Source organism: Peromyscus maniculatus, chromosome 14, assembly GCF_049852395.1.
Source record: "Peromyscus maniculatus bairdii isolate BWxNUB_F1_BW_parent chromosome 14, HU_Pman_BW_mat_3.1, whole genome shotgun sequence".
Classification (NCBI taxonomy): domain Eukaryota; kingdom Metazoa; phylum Chordata; class Mammalia; order Rodentia; family Cricetidae; genus Peromyscus; species Peromyscus maniculatus.
In genome coordinates this window covers 87,924,225-87,925,276 of record NC_134865.1, presented here as the reverse complement: position 1 = coordinate 87,925,276, position 1,052 = coordinate 87,924,225, and the positions used below count along the sequence as shown (strand labels likewise).

The following is a 1,052-nucleotide window of genomic DNA, read 5'->3' as shown; positions in this document are numbered from 1 at the left end:
AGTGTTGTGTACTGAGGACCCTGATCTCATGTGTTACCTACTCTCTATGGGGTGCAGACATGAACTCCCCAGAGGACTACTGTATACCCCATCATGGACTAGTTCTTCTTGAGCCCTAAATCTTAAATCCACCATGAGAGCCAGCACCTGGAGAGGGAATGCAAATCTCTCCTGGCTCCACCCAACCCTGGGTTGAAAAGTCAAAGCTGGGCCTGGGTACTCACTGGTGTGCAGCCATGGCCAGGCTTGCTTCCTCATTCCTGCTGCTGATTGTCCCTACATGTGAGTGCCAAGGCTCCCTAAGGGATGAACTTCCATATGCTCACCCTGTTCCAACCTTACTCTCTGCTTTCTTTTCCCCACAGATGTCCTGTCCCAGGTTACCCTGAGGGAGTCTGGCCCTGGGCTGTTGCAGCCCTCACAGACCATCAGTCTGACCTGCTCCTTCTCTGGGTTTTCACTGAGCACTTCTGGTATGGGTGTGAATTGGATCCGCCAGCCCTCAGGGAAGGGTGTGGAGTGGCTGGCACAAATTTGGTGGGATGATGATAAGTACTACAACCCATCCCTGAAGAGCAGGCTCACAATCTCCAAGGACACCTCCAAAAACCAGGTATTCCTCAAGATCACCAGTGTGGACACTGCAGATACTGCCACATACTACTGTGCTCGCCAGCACAGAGACACAGCCTCGGTTGTCAGCTGTACAATATTTCAGGCTGGTTCTCAGCTCCATTTCTTCCTAATATAGGACAGGGTGGTAGTGAGTGGGACACACTTTTTCCTGCTAGCCTCTGGGGTTTCCTCTTGACTTTGAGCCTCAGAGCCCTGGTTTCCTGCCATGTCTGCTAGGTCCCTTTTCAGATGTTCAGAAATGAGTGTCTTTCTGTATTTGGCGTTATAAAGATGAAGGGTATCAGTGCTTAAGCCAGGTGGTTCAGAGCTGTGGTTCTACCCAGTCTTTGGTGTCAAATCCCCACATCAGTTGATTCCCAATTATTGTAATGTTCACCTCTAGTTAACAGGTGGATTGGGGAAGATGGCACCCATGA

General features: G+C 50.4%; 1 gene segment (V, D, J or C); it reads left to right on the top strand.

Moving 5' to 3' along the window:
• Nucleotides 1-236: 236 nt before the first annotated feature.
• On the top strand, nt 237-751 carry LOC143268391 (immunoglobulin heavy variable 2-70-like). The segment is given in 2 exon segments: nt 237-282; nt 366-751. Coding segments are annotated over 2 exon segments (432 nt in total).
• The last annotated feature ends 301 nt before the right edge of the window (nt 752-1,052 follow it).